The 21,368-nt window shown below is 42.4% G+C and overlaps 1 protein-coding gene across 1 annotated transcript in view; it reads right to left on the bottom strand.

The window, feature by feature from the left end:
• Nucleotides 1–6,560: 6,560 nt before the first annotated feature.
• The window catches only part of SLC6A7 (solute carrier family 6 member 7), a 31,997-nt gene continuing 17,189 nt past the window's right edge, over nt 6,561–21,368 (bottom strand). The window contains exons 7-14 of the mRNA XM_054976361.1: nt 17,285–17,388; nt 16,238–16,362; nt 13,699–13,811; nt 13,245–13,376; nt 12,482–12,581; nt 11,169–11,269; nt 10,799–10,966; nt 6,561–6,773 (exon numbers count right to left, since the gene is read on the bottom strand). Of these exons, the coding sequence (XP_054832336.1) occupies nt 6,561–6,773; nt 10,799–10,966; nt 11,169–11,269; nt 12,482–12,581; nt 13,245–13,376; nt 13,699–13,811; nt 16,238–16,362; nt 17,285–17,388 (1,056 nt within the window). The remainder of the gene's footprint in view (nt 6,774–10,798; nt 10,967–11,168; nt 11,270–12,481; nt 12,582–13,244; nt 13,377–13,698; nt 13,812–16,237; nt 16,363–17,284; nt 17,389–21,368) is intronic.

Raw genomic sequence — 21,368 nt, 5'->3', positions numbered from 1 at the left:
GTGAAATTTGTATGAGTCAAGATGTTAAAGGCTCTAAAAGAGAAAGTGATTGCAAGTATATTGCTTTTAAGTTTTAAGACAAGTGTTACTTCAAAACATAACCCTTAAGAGGAATTATTTAAATCAATCATACACACACACACACACATTCAAGAAAACATATCATAGGCTGGAATATATTATAAACACAGATGAGTGCAACTGAGTTTTTTAAAATGGGGTGCCCTGCCCCCTCCATACCAAACAAACAGAGGATCCACTCAAACAATGAGTTATAACAATCAGTGGAAACCACACGAATGGGTGGCAAAACAAATCAAATACGTTTACAAAGGCCCCCTCCATATTCAGTATAGATTCTGACATGCAGACTGTCTCTTACATACATGTACAGATAAACTCATTGCCTTACTGAGTTACAGAAATTCCAGATTAGACTAGACAAAGCTATTTTTCCCATTTACTTTATTTTATAAGTAAATCAAGACTTGTGTGTCTCTGAAAGGGGTTTGGAAGAAAGTGTGAATTCTCTAGAGACTTTCATTAGTGCTTGGAACTCTGTTAGATGCACGTTTTGTGGCAGAGTCCACATGGAAGAAGAGCCCGCATGGGAAATTTGTGTTTACCCTAGAAAAATGTCTGGAGGCAGCTCACAGGCACCTTATTTATGTGCTGGGCTGGAGCCAAGAGATTTCTTTCCCTCTGTTCCACCAAATATTTTTTTAGCAAAATCTTAAATATAGCTCACTAATGTACTGCTTTGTTTCTCTGACCTACTTTAAGTTTTCTTCCAGAGGCAGCCACGCAGAAGAGTCTTCAAAGTGGTAGCCCTCTGACTAATTAGTCCCATTAGTTCAAGGGCAAACAGAACTGGCTACATCTTAAGAAAAGCAAGCGCTGGAAGGAGAAATAAACTCTTTAGCTGCCCTTCTTTTCATGCTGTAATATAGTAACTAAGACTCCCATCCTCCCATTTGGAAGGTACAATTTGACAGTCTATGTTTCACCCTGGTTGATAAATAGCAAAGAAGTTTACAGATAATGGCCTCATACGAAAGTTCTTTGACCATTCTCCTTACATGAAGAAACAGGAAATGATTCTTCAAATATAAATAAACTTTTAAAATCCAGCATGGTTGCATCTGCAGATTCTTAAGGAATGAGGGGGTTTTGCCTGTCAGGATTAAAAAATAACATAGGAAGGGAGCTAACAGATGCTGACCAGCAGGGAATAGCTGCTGATCAGCCAGCATCACCAGCAGCTGAGGCAGGACCAATGACCTCTAGCTCTGCTCCAGCAGGTGAAGCCCAGTTAGCTGATCCCAGCCCTCCAGGTTCACCTCCACCCTTTGAGTGCTGTAGACGGAAGCTAAGAGCTGAACTGCAGGCAAGGAGGCAAAGTGCATGCCTCCTGGCCAGATGACAGCTGCTTGTTGAGAGTGATGAGGAGTGAGCACAGGATAGCTCCCAAGCTGCAAGCCCAGCCTGTCTATAAAACCCTGCCACAGACAACCAGGAAGCAGGGAAGCAACATGTCGGCATTGTGCCTGTGCCCCTCCAGACCATGCTGTGACTCAGCTTTTGGATTCTGGATGTTGGATTTTGAATTCCCCCCTGGGACTCGTGGTCTGACTTTGGACTGGACTTTGATTATCATGCCTGGGTTGGCCCAGCCCAAAACAAAACTACTTATTGGAAAACAGCTGTCCCCCTCTTAGAAGGATGCATGGCTTGGAACCTCCCAATATTTTGTTGTTAGTCCCATGTCAGGCTTTTTTTTGGTGTACCTACTCAATATTAGTGATGTGCATAACAGAAAAAAAGCCAAAATTATATAAAGTTTGCTGGATTGGCTTGTTAAAGCAGCTTCCAGAATGCTGTACCAAAACCAGGAATCTAAATGAAATGAGTCCCTTCCACTAAAAAGTCTCTGTGGTTCATTTCGTTTCATACCTTTGGCAATGGGCAAGTTTTCTTTGCAGGGCAGCGCAGCAGCTTATTTTTTCCTGAACAGTGCCAATCAGATCCCAAGGGGAAAGAGACCTTATGTTGTTAATTCAGTCTGTTGACAGGAAGAGACCAATGTACTTGTGTGCTTCTCTCCCTACCTCCCAAGTAGGTCCTTGCAAGGGGAGAGTGCACTCATTCCTGCGTATCAGCTCTGACAACGACTGGAAGGAAGACTTCAATCATAGGTTATTCCCTGGGAGTAAGCACTATTGAATAACATGGGACTTACATCTGAGTAGACCTGTTTAGGATTGCTCCGCACCCCATCCTGAGAACCATCCGACTATTCTGCCTTTTCAAAAACAATTCTGCTGCCCCACAGCAAAAAGAAAACTTATTAGGAAAACATAGGTTTGGGGGAGGGAATTCAGCCAATGATTCTGCCTGCACTTGGGTGACGGAGAAGACTGTCAGCGAGAATGCTCCATTTTGCAGAGGAACGCTAAGCACCAAAAAGGAGGATTTCAATTCACCCCTCACTGTGATAACAAAAAACAAGGAAACATGAAACCAACAAGCAACAGCAGAATGCAAAGGGAGTAAGTTATGGGGACTATAGAAAAGGAAAAATGTGAACATGAAGCAGGATAGTTTTCTGCACTTGTTGCAATTCTCTCCTACTTGGGAACACCCAAGTGCCACTTTCTACAGGTCTGTTGCTGTGTGTGTTATTGTGCTTGGGGAAAAACTCAGTGGATCAATCCTTTAGACTAGGAGTGGAACTAATGGTTGATACCATTTTTGGTTAAGCATGAAAACAGCTGCCCCAGAGCTTCATTTACCCACTCATCCCTAAAAAGAACAGTATGAGTTTGCGCATGTGTGGCCAAAGCGTGCGCAATGGACAGAAATTAAAAAAACAGATCAGTTCCGAGCCAGGACCAGCTCAGCTAGAAGAAACTAGTAATGAATTGAGATTGTTACTACCTTGCTGTATCAGAGAAATGCTGTAGATATAGTTTATCTCAATTTCAGTAAGGCTTTTGACAAGGTTCCACATAATATCTTTGTTGGCAAGTTGGTAAAATGTGGTTTGGTGGATCTGTTAGGTGGATCTGTAATTAACTGGTTAATGGATCGCACCCAAAGAGTGCTTGTTAATGGTTCCTCATCCTCTTGGAGAAGAGTGACAAGTGGAGTGCCTCAGGAATCGGTTCTGGGACCTGTTTTGATCAACATTTTTATAAATGATTTGGATGACAGAATAGAGGGAATGCTTATTAAATTTGCAGATGATACTAAATTGGGAGGGGGAGCAGAGTCATGATATAGGATGAAATTGACAGGCTGGAAAACTGGGCTAAAACAAATAAAATGAATCTCAACAGAGATAAATGTAAAGTTCTGCATTTAAGTAGGAAAAATCAAAAACGTAATTATAGGATGCAGGGAGACTTGTCTTGGCAGTAGTATGTGTGAAAAGGATCTAGTGGTCTTAGTAGACCATACACTGAACATGAGTCAGCAGTGTGATGTGGTAGCTAAAAAGGCAAATGCGATTTTGCGCTTTGTCAATAGAAGTATAGCGTCTAGATCATACAAAGTGATGATATTGCTTTACACTGCTCTGGTTAGACCTCACCTAGAATACTGTGTTCAGTTTTGGGCACCACATTTTAAGAGAGATACAGACAAGCTGGAGTATGTCCAGAGGAGGGCAATGAAGATGGTGAGGGGTCTGGAGGACAAATCATATGAGGAAACGTTGAAGGAACTTGGTTGAAGGAGGGGGTCTCAGATGCTTCGCTAATGAGTTAGGGACCATAGACTTCACCACTATGTTGCTTTCCATATTATCTGTTGCTTTAAATATATACTCCTATATACTACTTGTGCTTCATATTGTCTAACGTCAGTCTTAGACTGATTATGTTCTATTTCAGCAATTCTTCAACTCCGTATTGGATCCTTGCTGATGCTATGTCTTTGTAAACTTGTATATATTTACTCTATGAATTGTTTATGGAAATGTCCTTGACACTGTATGAAAATGTCCTTGATACTGATTGTACTAATCTTACACTATGTAATCCGCCTTGAGTCTCAGTGAGAAAGGTGGACTATAAATGACACAAATAAACAAATAAACAAACAAATAAACAAACAAACAAATAAATAAATGTTTAGCCTGGAGAGGAGACAACTGAGAGATGATATTATAACCATCTTCAAGTACTTGAAGGGCTGTCATATAGAGGATAACATGGAGTTGTTTTCCATTGCTCCAGAAGGCTGGACCAGAACCAACGAGTTTTCAGCTAAACATTAGGAAGAACTTCCTGACAGTTAGAGCGGTCCCTTGGAGCTTCCTCGGGAGATGGTGGGCTCTCCTTCTTTGGAGGTTTTTAAGCAGAGGCTAGATGGCCATCTGACAGCACTGCTGATTCTGTGAACCCAGGCAGATCATGAGAGTGAGAACAGGAAGGGTTACATCAGTTCTCATGGCATTTTCTTACATACCAAGGGTAATACCAATCACCACTTTGGGGTCAGGAAGCAATTCTCTCCCAGCCAGTTTGGCCAGGAATTCTGGAGGGATTTTTTTGCCATCTTCTCGGCATAGAGCTGGGATCACTAGGGTGTGGGGGGAGGTAGTTGTGAATTTCCTGCATTGTGCAGGTGGTTGGACTAGATGACCCTGGAGGTCCAACTCTATGATTCTATTATTGTTTTGCAACCCCTGGAACTGAAGCTGAAAGAGGAACTTTCTAGATGTACGCTCCTAGTCAATATTCTCAAAATTCCAGAATTGCCCACAGGTTCAACAAGGGGTTGGGGGGCACTGAATTAACCATCTATGCATTCTGCATGTTTTCACCTCCTATGTGCACTTAAAATAATCTGTGACACTAGAATCCTGTGCATATGGCCATATACATCTTAGCTTGGTTAATAAAATTTCCCCCCCTCAATATGGATATGTTAAAGGATTGCATACACTGTCAATTGTACATGAGAATTTATGTTCTCGTATGATAGAGGTGAGCTTTCCACCAGGGCCGGATCGAGGGGGGCAGGGGGGTAGCCTGCCCCCAGCACCGCCAAAGAGGGGGCGCCAGGCACGGCTGCCAGCTGCTGGGAGCACACTGCATCTTGCCACGCAGGAGGCTGAGCGCAGGGTTGGGAGGCCCTCGCCAGCCCTGCCAATGGGGCAGCTGGCTTGCCGCGCGTGCAGGACCTCCCAGCCCTGCACTCAGCCACCCGTGTGGCAAGACAGCTGCCCCATCGGCAGCGCATGCCCTCACCGCTGCCCGCTGCCACCAGCTCCACGGCACTCCATGCACTGGGGTGGCTGGCTTGCCATGCAGGCAGCGTGGGGCAGTGGGGCAGGCAAACCATGCAGAGGGCCTCCTAGCCCTGTGCTCAGCCGCCCGCATGGCAAGCTGGCTGCCCCAGCACACGGAGCGTCGCGGAGCTGGCAGCAGAGGCGGTGGCGAGGGCGTGTGCTGGGGCATCCGGCTTGCCGTGTGGGCAGCTCTGCGCAGGGCTAGGAGGGCCTCCACGTGCGGCAAGCTAGCTGGCCGCCCCAGCGCATGCTCGCGCTGCCACCACCACCACCAGCTCCGCAGCGCACCAGGCGCTGGAGCAGCCAGCTTGCCGCGCAGGTGGCACGCCTCCCGTACGCACGCACTGTCCGTGCAAGCAGAGACCCAAGCAAGGGTTGCACCCGGGCGCCTGCCCCCGTGGATCCGGCCCTGCTTTCCACCTGCTCCTCTGTGTACTCCCTCCTCCCCAAGATGTCTGGTGGGCAGCAGAGTGTATAAACAACACTTAGAAGTGAGGGTGAAGCATGTGTATGAATAACTGGTAACTAATGTTTCATTCAAATATTTTGTAGTGAATTCGGTTTACCACTCCACTCCCTTTGGCCTACCTGCATTGATCCATGGGACAAAAAGAAATTTACTCTTTCGTGGATGAAAGATGTAAATTAAAATTTCTGCTATGATACTACCCAATTCAGAGGTTCTTCATAGGCTAATTTCCAACCGGCTAACAAGCTATCTAACACTAACACCTAGGCACTGTACGAAGTTTGAGCTTAGCAGGCTGCAGAAGATACAGACATCTGTGGCAGTTCTGAGCCAACTGGTCCCTTGGGGAAAGGAAATCTATTTTGAGATAGCAAAGTTTAAGTTCTGAAACTATTAACAAATACATATATGAACATTAAATACTAAAGAGGGGGCTGGATTGGAGCCATACAGGAGAAGGCTCGCTTTTAGTAGCGGGCTTTGATCCAGAGGAAACCAACAGAGATGTGCGAGGGAAAGGGCAACATGGATGGGCCCAAGTGCTCTCAACAAGACACTGGAGCATTAACACAGAGATTCATTGCACATCTTCTCACCACACTGAACAGTAACCTCAACAACACTAGGATTCTCTGCAGAGTCCACTGCTGTGAGATGCCGAATGATCAGCAACATTTGACTGCATCTGGAAAGAGACTGTTGAGTGACCTGATATGCCAAAGTGCAACTCTGTATGAAAGTTCAGGGGTCTGCTCCCCTCATTCTTGTCACCTTCTGCCTCAGGTTTGTTTGGCTTCACATCATGGACTCCTCTTCATCCTCTTCAATCTCTTTATCCACCTCCAGGGCTGTGTTCTCATAGCTGGTTATTCCTCCATATTTTCTCATATGGACCATCAAAGGCTTAGGAGACTGGCTGCCTGCCAAGGTGGCCACATACATGCCAGTTCTGTTTTCCTCCAGAGAAGGACCCCAGTCCATGGTTGGCCTGCTAGCTTGCTGTATTCTCTGTAAGCAAATGAATAAAGTTTACAGGTGAAATGAAGAAAGACCATCTAATGGCACTTCAGCAGCTGGAAGCCCCAAAGAAATATTTCCAATTGCACAGCCATCCATGTGCTAACTAAAATTCTCTGCTGATTGCTTTCTGCCTTAGAAAACAGCCCACAAAAAGGAGGCCTAGATTCATCAAGGATTCCAGTCACGGTGGGAATTTTAGTCACATCATTTCCCAAGAGAGGGAGCACCAACTAATATTCTCCAGTAATGGCTACAATGATTCAGTGTTAATGTCTATGGTAGCCTCATTACTCCAATTTTTATATAGCCCTCCAAAGGCCTCCTTCCTGTGGCCTCAGCTGTGCAGTCAGCGAGTGTTTTCACTAACTGGAATGTTCCTGCATTCTTCGATTCTGGCTCATGTGGAATCTTCACAAATGCAGCCTTTCTGTTACAAAACCACTTTTCCACATACGATCTGCTTCCAGTTGTGCTGGACTCTGCTGTTTTGCCCCAGATCATCTTTTTGATATTAGATTGGAAGAGATTTCAAGTCTTGCAATGCACACATGAGCTACTAGGGGACACTTTCTGTCATATGTAAATAGACTAAAACATGGCATTACTGCTATAAATACCAATGGGTTAAAATAACATGGAGGAAGGTTTTGCTTTTAGTGGTGTATATCTGCAAAATCAAGACCACAAAGACTAAAAAAAATGAATAATTAATAAACCATAAAAAACTATCTTTGCTTTCTGCACTTATCCATGTGGCTATCAATCCTCAGTCAAGACATGTGCTCCCAAATGGATAACAGAAATGGCAGTGACTACTAAGGCCAATACATCAAACAGGCTGTGATCAAAGGAACCACAGAAGAACTGGAAACTGGGAATAAATCATTCCTAACCCAGGCTTTTGTTATGGCAGGTGAATCCAAAAGACCAATCAGGGCTGCCAATTTCTTTTTTCAAAATTCTCATTGCATCAGTTAACATGCCCTTTAACTGTCTAGAGAATATCCTGTTTGCCCCTAGATAGCAAAAAAATGACATAAAGCTACTGAACAGTGATTTTCCTTCATCATAAGAACTGGCTTCAGCTTACAAACTGGAACTTGAGGTACAATGCTTCTGAGAATAGTAAGATTTTTTTCTGCTCTGACAGAAAACAGCGTCTAAGAGATTTTAATTTAAGGCCTGGTTGCCTCTGAGCATGTATGCAGATTGTATCCTCTGAGAGTTACCATTTTCATAACTTCCCTTAGAAAAATATGAAAATAATACAACTATCAAACATGCATGTTTTATATCTCTAAGAACCATACGACGACCTCTTTTACACAAACACTAAACACAAATTAGGGGAAACACCAACTCAACTTGCATTTAACATGTGACCTGAAGCTTACCTTTAAGAGAGTGTGTGGGCAGGGAGAAATTGGCTCCCATGCATGCATGAAGGCAGGAAGAGCATCTTCATTCCCTCCTTTCCATCTGTGCTTTAACGAACAGAGAAGGGCCATGGACGGAGGGCTTTTGGCTTACTGCAAGTTCCACACATCTCCCCAGGTATGATTAGACAATACGGGCAGATCCTGGGCAGATGCATGGAATCATTAGCAAGATAAATAGCGCCCCCCCACCCCATCATGGCCTCTGCTAGTTAAAAGGTACAGGGTGGAAAAGAAGGGATGAAGATGCTCTTCTGTTTCCACACATACATGGGAGCTGATTTCCCCCCCCCCCCCGCCCCCGCACTGCTTTAAAGGTAAAATTTAGGTCACATGTTAAATACAAGTTGTGTTCAGGTTTCCTCCAGTGAAATTCACATTTAGCACATGTGTAAATAGACCCTGAGACACTGGAGCCAATATGATTATACAAAGTTTCTTCCACACAATAGTAATTCTCCCTGTACCTCTCATTGCTGTTGCCAATGCAGAGGCATTCTCAGCAGCAACGGAACATCCACAGGGCAGTTTCCCCTGCACTTTCCTTGCCTCAGTCCCACAGTCACCATTCTCACCTCTCTGTACCATTAAAAGGGGTAGAGGTGGACTTTTAAATAGATCAGCAGCCGCTAAATCACAAAAGTGCAGTAACATTATAACTATCTTTTGCCACAGTATACTAGTTCTGATTTCCCAACTTTCATTTTTAAAAAATAAATCTTACTTTAAAAAAAAAAGTTGGGAATGAGAGGATCTAGAAGATCATGGCAACAAACGGTTATGTTATTGTGCTGCAGCAATCTAGGAATTGCCATTTTAAAAAAAAATTAAAAGCCCCCTTGTGGCTGGGGGCAGAATGGTGGATGAGGCAAGGAAAATGGTGCTGGACCTTCCAAATGCTTCATCTGTGAACATTCCCAAAAGACTGTGTTAAATTAGGTTTGGAAAAGGTTACAGCAAAGCAAGGGAAATCCTGAAAAGTGGATGATTAGGGAATAGCATTCTGGAAGCTCCTCCCAAAATCTGCTCCGAGCAAAGCTTCCGTGTAGAAGCAGTCAGTGATAGCAATAGGTGTTAGCTGCAGTAAAAACATGAATAATGAACAGGAAATATATGTCTTCACAAAGGATACCTTTCAGGAAACATAGGGAGAGATGTGATTTGATTGGCTGTGCTTCCATGATATACATCATTATGTGCTGGGAGATGGAAGCCTCCCTTTCACACTTGATGTACATGTCTTTCCTGCAACATTGGTATACCCACAGCAAATGTGACCGCCACATAAAGTACAAGGAAGCAATCACATATGTTACAAAAACCAACATGAATTCAGTTTCTGGTAGGTAACCATGTTGGTCTGCAGTAGAACAGAAAGATTCGAGTCTAGTGACACCTTAAGAATCAACAAGCTATTCCGCCAGGCATATGGCTGACACCGGGCAGTGCACGCCCCCCCCCCCGTGAAGGGGGGGTTAAACCATTGCCCCTATGCGAACACAGAGGCATGTATGAACCACTATGTAGCATGAATTGTAATATTTAATGTTTTTTAAAGTTTTTAAATGTATTATTTAATGTTTTTTAAAGTTTTTAATGATGTTTGTATTTGTTATCCGCCCTGAGCCTGCGAAAGCGGGGAGGGCAGAATATAAATATAATAAATTAAATTAAATTAAATTAACAAGATTTTAAGGGTATAAGCTTTTGCGAGCCAAAGCTCCCTTCTTCAGATATCTGAAGAAGTAAGCTTTGATTTTGGTAGCTGAAGAAAGGAGCTTTGACTCTCAAAGGTTTATACCCTGGAAATCTTGTTGGTCTCTAAGGTGTCACTGGATTCAAATCCAACATGAATTCCTTTGTCTTATCATTCTCTCAAGAATGATAAGAAAAAGAAAAAAAACCCCAACCCTAAAGATAGAAAATCATATTCTGGGGATTGTACAGAATACATTAAAATTCAGAAAAAGTTAGAGGAAGGATACAGAACAGAAGGACATCTTCTACAATAGTCTGCTCAATCCCCAGTTTGGTGTAGTGGTTAAGAGCAGTGCACAATTACTGCACACAGATAAAAACCCAATAATACATGCAGTTCAAACAGTTTACCAGCTACCAAATGCCCTCAGGAACAAATGCATGCAGCAAGTGGAGGTGCCCTCTGCAGTGAGTGCAGACAGAGGGCACCTCCATTTGCTGCAGATCATTTATGAATGCTGGAAGTGAAGAACCAACTACCCATGACAGTGGTTGTGATGAGTGAACTCTCCCTGGCTTAATTCAGAACTGGGTTTGGAAATCAAAGTGGTTTTCCAGAGCCAGTTTGGTGTAGTGGTTAAGAGCGCGGGACTCTAATCTGAAGAACCGAGTTTGATTCCCCACTCCTCTGCTTGAAGCTAGCTGGGTGACCTTGGGTCAGTCACGGCTTCTTAGCCCCACCCAACTCATAGGGTGATTGTCATGAGGATAAACTGCTCTGAGGGGGCGTTAAGTTGTAAACTGCTCGGAGTGGGCGTTAAGTGTTCCTGAAGGGCGGTATATAAATCGAATGTTGTTGTTATTATTATTAGCACTTACCTGCCAGAGTGTTCCTTCCTCTTGGATCACAGCAAAAACCATCCCCATAGGAATCATCAGGCAGGAGAAGACCCCCATCAAGATGCCTAAGACCTCAGCCCAGTATGGGAATAGGTAGGTTCCATACTTTGAGGGTTGGTACTTGACTATACTGTACACCAGCAGAGCCTGAAACAACATCAGAAAATACATCTGCACTAGGTTTCCTGCCTCCATTTTGAGTTTAACATTGTTGTGATCAATCAGCTGTAGGAGTCTTAGTCCTACAGATTTGGCCTTAGTCCTACAAGAAGTAAGATAAGACTGTGTAAACTAGATGTGCAAATGATAAGTGAAATGGGAAAAATTACTCAGAAAAATTGTACAGTACCATCATTGTTACTGGGGACAGGAACAACCAGCAACTTCTAAAATACATCCCCGGTTTGAAGCCCAGCATCATGTGAATATCTCTACAAAACCTCTTTAGTCCTACAAAAAACAGAATGATGTATAAGAAATGGGTCAGCACATCACCTATTCAATACAAACTTTTATTTGTTAGGTGCATATAGGTATACTAACTCCCTCCCCAGCCCAACAACAAAGAGATGCAACACTCACACAATTATGTCTAGTGAGCTGAATCAGTTATCTACCTTGCCTCTCCTTGAATAGTTCAGATGGACTATCTGCCTTTTTAATTTTTAAACTGGTGTATATATATTTACCAAATTACACAAAAATTTGGCTCATTGTTTATTTTTTTTAAGTGTAAAAATATTTTTTCATGAGAAAGAACATTACATCATGTAAATCCCCAACCTACACTCTGAAGTGGTTGAGTTAAGACAGACATTTACTGCCTCATTGGGGATTATTTCAACATGCCAGAAGCTGGTGGAAAACAAACTAATGTAGACTCAGTGCATATAAAGGTTGTGAAAAACATCTTTTTACTTGCAGTGTTAACTATCCAGCAAACTACCCAGTGAACACAATCCTTTTAACATAAGAACACAATAAGGACACAATTGTTTTAATTTTGCTTTTCCTCCAAATGCTCTGACCTGACAAAAAACCAGGACCAGATCTACAGGGCGGGGGCAGGGGAGTCGCCTTCCCTTGGTGCTGTCAAACAGAGGGCGCCGAGCAGCAGCTGGCCAGGAACGTGTGCTCCCGGCCCTCTGGCAGCAGCATGGGCAGTGGCGTGGGAGGGCTGAGAAGCCGCCCCCCCCCATGCAATGAGCCTGTAGCACTGATGGGGTGGCCAGCTTGCCGCGTGCTCCTGGCCCTCCAGTGGCAGCACAGGCGGCATGCATCCAGGGGGGCACCCTATGTGATGACATCACAGAAGTGACATCATCATGCACTCCTAAGAGCACGCACACGCTTTGCACACATGCGGAGGCAGGGGCGCCGCCGGACTTGGGATGCCCTGGGTGCTGGCAACCCTAGATCCGGGTCTGCAAAAAACTCACATGGAAGCCTATGAAATCATGGTCTGCAGTAAAATACATCACTTCAAGCAATTCCACATGGAGCTTGAGAAAGTATAATAAACCTGAACAGGGGAAGTCTGTTTCTGAATTCCTAATCTCTGTTACCCCATACATTTCAGCATACACTTCTTTGGGTCCTCCACCTCCCATTTAAAAATTAAATGGCACCACAACATATAACAATGCACGTCTCTTGCCTTACCATATATACGTGTAACTGCCAAGCAAGTAGTAATGACTACCACCATGAGTCCAAACCCAGCACTGTAGTCATCCAGCAGAACTAGCCAATACATCCCACCCTGGAGAGAAGAAGCAATCAGTGGCCCAACTGCTTCCCAAAACAGGAAAGCTAGGATGGCACAGTAAAGAAAATCCTTCATGGAATACCCTTTGCCTTTCTCAGTGATATTATTTGGACCAACACTTCCTAATCTACAGACCAGTGTTAGTAACCTGAATAATTCCATGGCATAACAACTTCAGCCATGCCCTGCAGGCATCTTCGTGGGTTCATATTATGAAGAAACAGAGGCAATATGAGTTATCTGTCCAATCATAGCTCAGGCTCATCCTCTTAGAGGGACATATGTTGTTTCTAGATTGGTTTTTAATATGATTTTTATGTATTGTATGTCTGTTTTAATGCTTATTTTTAATCCAATTATTTTTATATTGTTGTTATTCCCCGTGAATCTTGAGGAGCTCAAGTGAAAGATAATACAAATATTTTAAATGAATTAATGAAATACTATCCATATGGAATTGTTAATAGAAATAGGTCATGTTGGTTGGATAGATAAGTCAGTGATCAGTTCTGATCAGTTAGTCTTCCTTTATACATTTTACTGGCTATTTGGTTTTCCTTTTTGCTCCTTTATCTACCAAACCACCAATTTCCCCAGAAAATCCTCAATTAAATAGCCATCAAAAAGCTTCAGTCTCTCATGGTCCACTTTGCTTACCTCTGTTGTGAGAATGAGTCCCATGAAGAACATCACAACACAAATGATGCCTGAGAAAAAAGCCTTCTTTGGTCGGAGATAATACGGGAATTGATCTGTCACGGCAGTAACAATGGTCTCTAGAAAAGCAAACTGTATACAAATAATAACAGAAGGACAGGTCAGTTATAAGGGCCATTCATTTGAAGCAGGCTTGACAAACTTCAGGTAGGGCCTGGAGATCTCCTGGAATTAACTGATATCCAGACTAAACGGATCCATTCCCTTGGAAACAATGGCTGCTTTGGAGGGGGATTCTATGGCATTATACCCTGCTGAGGGCTCTTCCCTTCCCAACCCCCACCTTCACTAGGTTCCATCTTCAAATCTCCAGGAATTTCCAAACTCAGAGTTAGCAACTCTAATTTCAAGGCACAAACTTCAAGTGATCTCTCACAGCAAATGACATCCTTACCTGGCTGTCCAGGCCCAGAGTTAACAGCATGAAGAAAAAAAGGAAAGACCAGAAGGGAGCAAGAGGAAGCATTGTCATGGCCTGTGGGTATACCACAAATGCCAACCCTGGACCTAGAAAGTGGGCAAAGAGTAAAGATCAACAGGAGTGGGATTACACAGCTGCAGTCAAGGAAAGGCAATACAAGATTGGATCCAGAGATTTAGGAACAATTTAGAAAAAGAGTAGCCACAAGCTGCCAGAAGAAGAAAGATCCTGCCAGAAAATAAATGGTTTAGGCATAAATGGATAGAGTCTACAGAGTTGGATCTGATGACAAAGGCACACTGCTCAGCTGAAACAGAAAGTCATTTGTGAGTTCTGGACATGTAGTATAAAAGCCCCACAAACACTCCATGTTTGTGCATGCTTTCCTGGCTACCATTGCTTGGCTGTTGAGGTTTTTGATAGAACCCTAAGATTCCATATGGCTTAAAAGTGCCATCTAGACCATCTGGGTTCTTGGACCCCTGGAGCTTACGTCAGAATAATGCTTTATTCTCCATTCCACATTAGGGCTACCTGGCCAACTTAATCCTTTTTCGACAAAGAGCAACCAGTTTGGGCCAGATCCCCTTTTTGTCACGTTAGTGCAGAACTATTAAAATAACAGGATCATCCTGTAATAATTCTCTGATCGTTGGAAATAGTCTCTGACGTCAGAGATGGAGCTTTGCTTCGGATTGGTTAGATTTGATGCTGACTTAGGTCAGACTCCATTGCCCATAAATATCTGGGAGCTCTGGACTTTTCTTTGTCCCCACTTTGGAACATCTGGAGACCCCAAGACCAGTGGGCCAGGGGTCAAGGACTCCTCCACTATCTTGATACTACACGGAACTCTGCATATGCTTTGAGGAACCTTCTACAGCTTAGGTAAAATGTGCTTAGCTGAATTAGCTCAACATTATTTTTTATTTGATAGACTGTGTGCAGTGTGATAGTGTGCTCTTCCCTGGATTTTGTATTTTGTCCTCCTTTCTACCCTTTTTTGAATCCACCATTTCCCCTTTTTCTATAATAAACCTTCTTTCTATAAAGACTTTTTTGGCTTCCTTGGTACAATCCATTTCTCTGGGATATTTCTCCGATTCTCTTCCCTACATACGAGACTGCTCGGGCACTACCCACAGTTGGCTATAAGATAGTTTTTCAGGGTTTCCACCCTGTTACTTGGTTAATGTGCTAAGGCAGAGCTGGAAGAGCTGCTTCCCAGTGGATCAGTCTAGCTGTTCTTAGGAGGTACCTGATTGGGGGCAAGCAACTACCTGAATGTTTTCCAGGGAACCCCTGGTCTAAGGTTGTTCTCAGCAAGGAAAGTCACTTTCGCCCTTTCCTAACCATAACAAGGTTCATAACGCTGATGAAGAACTGAGATCATGAACCTGCTGTGTCATGCTGCAGTTCCAGCAGTTGCTTTGTGGCAGCTTTGCAGCAATTGCTGAGTCAGACTCACCAGATACATCATTTCACTCCCATTCATCTGAGGGAGTCAGAGTTGGGAAAAACTGGGTCTTGAATCAGGACACTGAGAGCGGGACCACAAGTGACGCCTGACACAGGTTGGACACTTGCCAGCTTCCCTCAAGTTTTGATGGGAAATGTAGGCAGCTTGGCGGAATGTTGGACAAGTGACAGTTGAAAAGTCCATTGGACAGCAGTCAGAGAGTCAAGCTGCAAGACCAGGATGCCTACATTCCCCATCAAAACTTGAGGGAAGCTGACTAGTGTCCAACCTGTGTCAGGCGTCACTTGTGGTCCCGCTCTGAGAAGGGCTCGTGTTCTTCACACATTTTAAGTTTGACTGGATCATTTTCTAGCTATACACAAAGTATTCTATTAGGCCATTCTCACAGCATGACACTACCTAGTAAATGTGCTTCACAATTCTTGAGTAACATTTAATTTGTCCCCAATCGTGGCAGCCAATCCAGAGCTTGTTTGGGGGCAAAACGCGTACTACCTGGATTTTAAGTGCTTTTCAATACAATCCTAAACAACGTTACATCTGTCTCAGCTCTTTACTTTAAAGGAATTAGGATGTAATTCTGCTGAGGCATGTGCTGCTATTGTATAATACTTTGTGGTCCAATTTATTTCAATTTGATCATAGTTTATAGTGCACAACAGAAGCTGCTCCTTTGCCATCAGTGATTTATTTATTAAGCTTGGACAAGATACCAAGCTAGACCAAAGCTAATAATTGGGAGATCTTTTCATGACTTTGCCTTGGAATATTTGATCCATTACACCTCTCCCTAGCACAGCTTTCCAAACCAGGTGTAAGAGAGGAACAACTGAACATTTATAAAATATTTGAAAAGCATCCGGCAAAATTATTCAATCAGTGCAAAGCTGCTTCTTTGAGAAACATTTAATTTGAATTTCAGAAAGTGCTTGCAAGACAATCTCATTATCTACTACATATACATAACACTAAGGGGTGAGATAACACACATGCAGCACACACACAAAGGAGGGAAGTGTGTGGAGGCCTTACCTGCTTTGGCCACTTGGTCAACAGGAACACCAAGTTCTTGGGACATATAGCCCAAAACTGAGAAGATGGCAAAACCGGCCAAGATACTGGTGATGGCATTGCCCACGGTGACTATAAATGTATCCCTGTAGAATAAAAAATGCAAGATCAGAATTTCCAGCATGCTCAAAAGACAGTAAGACTTGAAATACTACATCTACAAGGACATAAGGAAGTAAAGAATGACTGTCCAGAACCAAAATAGCCTTTATAGTTTTCATGATAGCTTTCTATACAAAGAATAGACGCAATTATTTCTATCCAAATTAAACTTGGATAGGTGGAGATAGCAAGAGGTTCTGCCCACAGAGGAACCAGGAATGTGTCTTTGGTGAATGAAGAGAAGCAGAAACAGATCTCACGTGGCATCTATGTACTAATTTGTTCTGAGTTCCATGATGACTAATATTCTAGGAGTTTATGAGTACAGAAGAGCCATCAGTAAGAAAGTAATGCCAAATTTCTACTCAACTGGTATGAGCATGGGCATAAGGTAGATTATTATTGACTTGGGAGGGGGAAGGGGCACATGCTAAGCTTCCCCACTCCTAGTATCTCTACATTTAAATGAAACATGCTGTATTATCATGTTGTTTGCTGGCACTTTGGCTGCTATTGTTAGCACCTTAGGCAAAATATGCTCTTCTCACCTAGGCTGTTGTTACTCAACAGACAATACCATAGAAAATGGGGCTAGAAAATCATGGTTGTACCTAGAGAAGTCCTTCTTCACTAAATATATAATTCTCTCTTTGCTGTTTTCCAAAGGATTCTATTTTTATCTCTTCTTGTTCATTTTACAAAGTTTGTGTTTCTATTTATCTTTTAATAGTTTCACTGGGTCTCCTTGCTCCTACTATATCCATAAGTCTTGTTTAAAAATAAATATTGTTCCGTTTGCTGCACTGTGCAGCTTCTGTTCTGAGAAAAGTGCTTATTACTGAGCACAAATCATTAACCACCTCTCTGTGTTTCACTTCCATAAAATGTTATACTGAAAACATGTACCTGTAAATATTCTGGTGGAAGGTGTTATATGAAGCAAAAGTAAGCAGTCCCCCAAATCCTACGCCAAGAGAGTAGAAGATCTGCAAAGCTGCTTCGATCCACACCTGAAATGAAGTTGAAACAAGAAAGAAGGAAAGTCTATTGAAACTCAGTACATTCAAGATTCTGAAAGGAAATACTGGGTAGCTTCTCTAGTTATATATTTCAAGCTGTGTTCCTGCTGTCCCAGATAAAAACTAGGGTCCTAATTTGCCCCAGTGGGCAATCACTGACTAATAAGGAACACACAGAGTAATTGAACTGAAATGAATGGAAATGATTTATTAAGCACAGAACATAAACCAGAAAATAAAATAATATCAAAGCAATAAATTCTTCAAAGAAAATATAATACATGATACAAAAATGATTAAAATATGGGACTGGAAAAATGGGTCGAATCCACATTACTCATTCTAAGTCGCATGTTCCCCGCATTCCCCACGCAATCCTGAGTGCCAGTCACATTACCTCATTAAACAGACGCATTTCATTCGCATTTCTCCTGAATATGTGGTCACAGGTTTTCAACAGAATTTTCACGGTGGCCGTGAACGGGCCAATGCGCAATTTACACGGTTTTTTTAAAAACCACCCCCCTTCCTGTCTCTCCGGCCGTTCCGAGAGTTCCTATTGGCTGATTCAACTTGCAAGTGCTCTGTAGTCTGCAAAAGACTGTTTTTGACTTCATAGCATTTAATGATTATGCTGTTTCTGAATCAAATCTGGTAGTTTGAAAAATCATTTTGGGGTGAATCCATCCTCAGAACGGACTCGCAAAACTTCCTTTTTAACTGTTTTTTATGTTTTTTATTTTATATTACTGTAATATCGAAATTATGAAATATCGAAATAATGACACTCCAAGAAAGTGAAACTTCAGTAAAATTCAGGCACTGAACTGTCCTGCATAGGAAATGCCCACGAAAGCTTCCCACATACTTCCAAATTTCCAAAAAAGAAACGGGAGAGAGCCATCAGTGTTGTCAGTGGGGGAAAGAGAGGCATCATTATCTTCAATGATGTTTCTTTATAAGGCAAGATCAAAATAACGGAAAAGTGTGCTCAAAAAAATAAAAAAAAATGGGTGGGGAAAAAAGGTCCCGCCCAAAAAAGCGGTTTTCGAGCGGCCGTGTGACCGGAGGGACGCGCGAGAAAGACGGATTGGAAGCAGGAATGTGAACGAAGAGGAAAAAATCGCGGATTGGAGGCAAACGGAAGATACCCGATAAACATGCGGGTAATAGGTGAATGTGGATTCGACCATGGTCACACTTCTAATATATTTCAGGCAATGCAACTACAAACAACTAAAAACCATAGATAAATGAAGTCATGAAATAAATTATTACAAAGCCAAAAGTCATGCAACAGCCTAACCTCCCAATCAGGCAGAGGTCTTTTCCATCACCCACTCTACGTTGTTCTAAAATAGTATGGTGTAGCGGTTAAGAAAGAGCCAGTTTGGTGTAGTGGTTAAGAGCATGGGACTCTAATCTGGAGAACTAGGTTTGATTCACCACTCCTCCACTTGAAGCCAGCTGAGTGACCTTGGGTCACTCACCCACCTCACAGGGTGATTGCTGTTGTGGGGATAATAATGATATACTTTGTAAACTGCTCCAAGTAGGTGTTAAGTCATCCTGAAGGGCTGTATATAATTTGAATGTTGTTGCTGTTACTGGCTATCACATACAAGCTCTTCGTGGACTTAGACCCTCATATCTGCATACTGCCTCAGCACCTGTATCCCACTATTACAACCTTGCTCATCTGAGCAGGGCTTTCTGCAGGTGGTACCCTGCAGACAGGCAAGATCAACACCGGCTTGTATGCACGGCTTCTCTGTAGTGGCCCCCTCCCTGTGGAATGGCTTGCCTGAGGAGATCAAGAAGGCAGCCATCTTCCTGGCATATTAAACACTATGGAAAACAAACTTGTTTAGGAGGGCTGTAAATAGGACTACATCATAACAGATTGCCCCAAGAAACTGCACTGTGTTTCTAATGGTATCACGTTTAACACTTATGTTTTGTTTAGATGACAGCACCATTTCAAATTCCTAAAACACTTAGTTCTATTGCATTACTTATTAGATTGATTGTGCATTGATGTACATTGCGTAATCTGCTTTAAGTTTCAGTGAGAACAGTGGGGTACAAATAAACTAAACTAAACTAAAATAGGATGATACAAGCAGCAAAAAGGAAAGTAGGAAGAACAGGGTTTGGCGTAGATAAAATACACTCTGCATCCTTAAGAAAGGAACATCTGTCTGTGGTATGTTCTACCTGGCCTTTCATACTCCTTTTCACTGATAGGTGGCAGATCCTTCTATTGTTAGGAATAGAGACAAATGTTTCCTGCTTATCAGATCGCATTATCTAATTATTTTCTTCTCAGTGATGATGGTGTCTTCCGAGAAAATGCCCTTCTATGTCCATTATGATCTCACCAAAGAATCCTCATCATTGTCCATCATCACCACTTCATCATTCACAAATCTATGCAAGGCTTTTTGGTTTATCATACAATTCTACTGCAAAAACATGTCTCATTAGACAAACAGTTATCATCTTCACATGGCCAGATCTCTGAGTTCCTGATATTACATGGTGAGGCTGCTTCTACTTACAAAAGATTTCTTTTGTCCATCATAGCTGGGCTAATAACAGAACAAACAGAGTTCTTCAAAATAATCAGACTGGCTTTCTTCAGAGACCAGATTTGGGAACCAGGTTAATAACACCAGTCGCACTAATGGCTCCTAGCTCCTAATGGGCTTCCCTTGTACACAAGGTCCTCTTCCTAATTTTTCATTATGGTGGCACTCCAAAGAAAAACATTACCAAGCATCACAGTGGCTAGTCTTTTTACATTCCCTCTCCATGGTTCTGGTGGCTCTGGAAGCACCCAACATCGAAAAAGGGTAAAACTGAATCACTTAAAAATTGTCAATTTATAGTCTACCACCAAAAATAACACAACTCAAAGCCCATTCTTGTTTTCCCTGTAGCCACTAACTCCAAGAAAATAATAGAGTTCCTCACTAACGCTGCCATTCTGAGCAGAATTACACTTTCTGACAACATCAAGGCCTTAGATCAGTGGAACTCTGCTTAGGATGGCCCTGCAAGTCGGGGCTTTTGTCTGAAAACTGCTTTCATTTCGAAGCTAATGACAAAAGGAGCCCAATTAATTCCTTAGATTCACTTGTGTAATGAAAATGTATGGAAATATCAGCGAATGAGCAAATGTCATTTCTTTCACTCATTTCCTGGTATATTTCTTCTAATTACCCATAAAAGGGAACATTTCTCCCATCTGCCTGAAATTTGGCTGAGATGATCTCTTTTGAAAGACATGTAACCCCTGAGATTTTCATCCAAATTGGATGGAAAACAGAGGGGTGACAAGCAGAAATGTGTTTTGCCTTTAATTATCTATAAAATGGGGACATTTTCTCCATATTTCTGGAAACTGGAATCAGGATCCCTTAAATGAGTAGTACAGTCCCTACAAATGTCATCCAAGTTGGAAGTAAAACAGAGAAGTTACAGCCAGAAATGTTTTCTATTGAAACCAAAGGGAAGGGAAAATGAATGTAATAATGAAAACAATTTGGAATAATATATATATATATATAATGAATACTAATGTTGATTAGGAAATAAAACTGAAAAAAATCTGTTTGCACATCCTGTTTAGATCAAGACCCAGATAATTTGGACTCTTTCCAGCTGTGGAGGCATTTACACTTGTTCCCTGTGTTGTTCAATCCAAAACACGTGTTTCTTTAAGCATGCAGTTGACATTTTTGGTAGCAGCTCAGTGTTTAATTCTCCCTTCTACAATGCCTAGGACAATCTACCCGTGTCTAGCTTCTCATTTGCCAGTAGGGCGATGAGAGGAAAAACACAGAGTCATTATGTCAAGATTTGATAAATTATACATGAGAAGATAAGAACATAGAAGAGCCCTTTTGGATCAGACCAGCAGTGCTTTTAGTCCAGCATCCTGTTTCACTCAGCAGCCAACCAGTTGC

The sequence above is a fragment of the Eublepharis macularius genome, chromosome 4 (assembly GCF_028583425.1).
Source record: "Eublepharis macularius isolate TG4126 chromosome 4, MPM_Emac_v1.0, whole genome shotgun sequence".
Classification (NCBI taxonomy): Eukaryota; Metazoa; Chordata; class Lepidosauria; order Squamata; family Eublepharidae; genus Eublepharis; species Eublepharis macularius.
Note: the sequence above shows the minus strand (reverse complement) of the source record. Positions and strands in the feature narration are given on the sequence as shown.